This window comes from Antrostomus carolinensis, unplaced genomic scaffold (assembly GCF_000700745.2).
Source record: "Antrostomus carolinensis isolate BGI_N321 unplaced genomic scaffold, ASM70074v2 scaffold25669, whole genome shotgun sequence".
In the NCBI taxonomy this organism is placed as follows: Eukaryota; Metazoa; Chordata; class Aves; order Caprimulgiformes; family Caprimulgidae; genus Antrostomus; species Antrostomus carolinensis.
Genome location: NW_010341111.1, coordinates 23,185 through 25,153, shown reverse-complemented (window position 1 = coordinate 25,153; position 1,969 = coordinate 23,185). Strand labels below are relative to the sequence as shown.

Here is a 1,969-nt window from a genome sequence, read left to right as displayed (position 1 = left end):
GTCTCTCGCTGCAGGAGGGAGGCTTCGAGTCCGTGCTCTTCTTGCGAGATAACAGCAGCTGCGAGTTCGATGGCGGAGTCTCTGGCACCGTGTTAAATATCTGTTAAAAATAATAAACAAGTTGTTTTTTGGCATCAGCCCTCTGAACGGAGCAGCTGCCCACCTGCCTGGTCTGCACCGCTCTGCGACCGCTCTGCAGAGCAGCGTCTAAGGAAGACACGCATCAAGAAGGCAACATTTGGGGTACAATTTCCTAAATTCCATATTCCCACTCTGTCTGTGCTCTTTTTCTTTATTCATCACCCAAGACACATCACAAGATGTGAAAAACCCCGATAACCTGGCACTCTGCTCAGTTTTGGAGGGTGTGTGGTGTCCCAGTAGGTGATGGCAAGAGTGCCCTGGCACAACAACTCCTTGTGTCCCCAGAGAGGCTCCCCTGCAGCACAGCCCTCGGCCACCAATGCCGACCAGCTTGGGAAAGTCTTTGAGACTTCCAGCCACAACTGTCAGAAAACTGAGTAATCACATTTTTCTCAAGGGGAAGGAATTTTAAAACTGCACAAACCTAAAGAGCAGCGGGTTTGTTTGCTGGTGATGTTTGGTTATTTATTGTTTGTTTTCTGGAAGCCCAGGCTCAGGCAGCAGCCGTGCTGCCTCCAGACCAGCTCTCACAAGGTCTCCCTTCTCCAGACACCAGCCCTCAGTGATTTCCATGCTCTCCTGTCCCTGCCGGGGGTTGCCAACAGGAACACCGTATTTTGGAGGCAGCTTGCTGCTCACCACAGTTCTGGAGTGACTCCGGAGCATGGAGCCATCACCACCAGTCCCCGGAAGCCCCTGCCTTGCAGAGAGCCATGAAATGCCGTCTGCCAGCCAGCGGGAACGGCTGCCAGCAGCTAATTGGTTTGTTGCATTAACAACAACAAAATCCTCACACACACACAGAAACCCTCCATGCTGATTGCTACAAACAAACACTAAAGAGCCAAGATGCCAAAAATTGTAACGTCACATCTCAACCAGCTTCACTGTAAACCTCTTGTATTGAGCCACAACCTCCCCCATGAGCATCCTTCACCCCAGGAGCAGGGAGCTCCTCTGGGGAGCAACTGCTGTCCCAGCGGCACGGCCAGCAGCCCACGCTGTGCCAGGACACGACACGGCATGTCCCAGCATGACACGGCACACCACAACCTCCTGATGAAGCAGAACCACCAGCAGTTCTCCAGGTTGATCTTCAAGCATGAACCTCCTCGGTGCCCCCAGGATGCCCACGATGGCATCTCCACCGAGAGGCGGAAGGTGATGGGGAGGCGGAGGCAGGGCTATTAAAAGCTGCTTTCTGTGCCATCTCAGAGCAGCACAGAGCACACAGGATAAATTTAGCTGTTCATGATGGAGAAAAGTCAATTAACAGCTCCATTTAAAAAAGCCCACCACTAATTTTGAAGGTCTAAGGAGGGAGGAGTCTGAGACCCCAAGAACTGTGAGATGAAGAGCTCACTGCAGATGGGACTTTGCCATTATTCTGTACTGGGAAAAGGCAGAGATCTCCTCAGAAGGAAACCAGCACTGCTGGCCCCAAAACGCCTACTCCACCTCCCTCAGGTGAGACTCCATTGGCACGAACCCCCCCGACTCCCCTTCACAGGAAGCTTCTCAGGTCCGTTTCATTTCTTTAATTTAACGAGAACAGCCGAGCCGGGCTCCTCACTGCGCAGACCCGCGTTCCAGCTCTCCCAGTCCCAGAGCCCAATTAACGGGGAGAGCGAGACGGTTTAATAGCCGGAGTGGGAGAGGAGCAGCCAGGACTCATCAATCACATTTACAGCCGTACCGCGCTCAGCCTGACGCAAGCGGCAATTTGTCGGCTCCACATCACCTTCTCCCTGCCTGCAACACGCCAAAGACCCCGCAGCACCTTGTCTCGGGTGCTAAAAGGATTTTTTAAGTACCCCACCCCCCT

The 1,969-nt window shown here is 53.2% G+C and overlaps 1 protein-coding gene across 1 annotated transcript in view; it reads right to left on the bottom strand.

Moving 5' to 3' along the window:
- LOC104531502 (rho GTPase-activating protein 26-like) overlaps nucleotides 1–1,969 on the bottom strand; it is a gene marked incomplete at both ends in the record, with an annotated part of 33,897 nt that overhangs the window by 9,615 nt on the left and 22,313 nt on the right. The window contains one exon of the mRNA XM_029087078.1: nucleotides 1–100. Within this exon, the coding sequence (XP_028942911.1) occupies nucleotides 1–100 (100 nt within the window). The remainder of the gene's footprint in view (nucleotides 101–1,969) is intronic.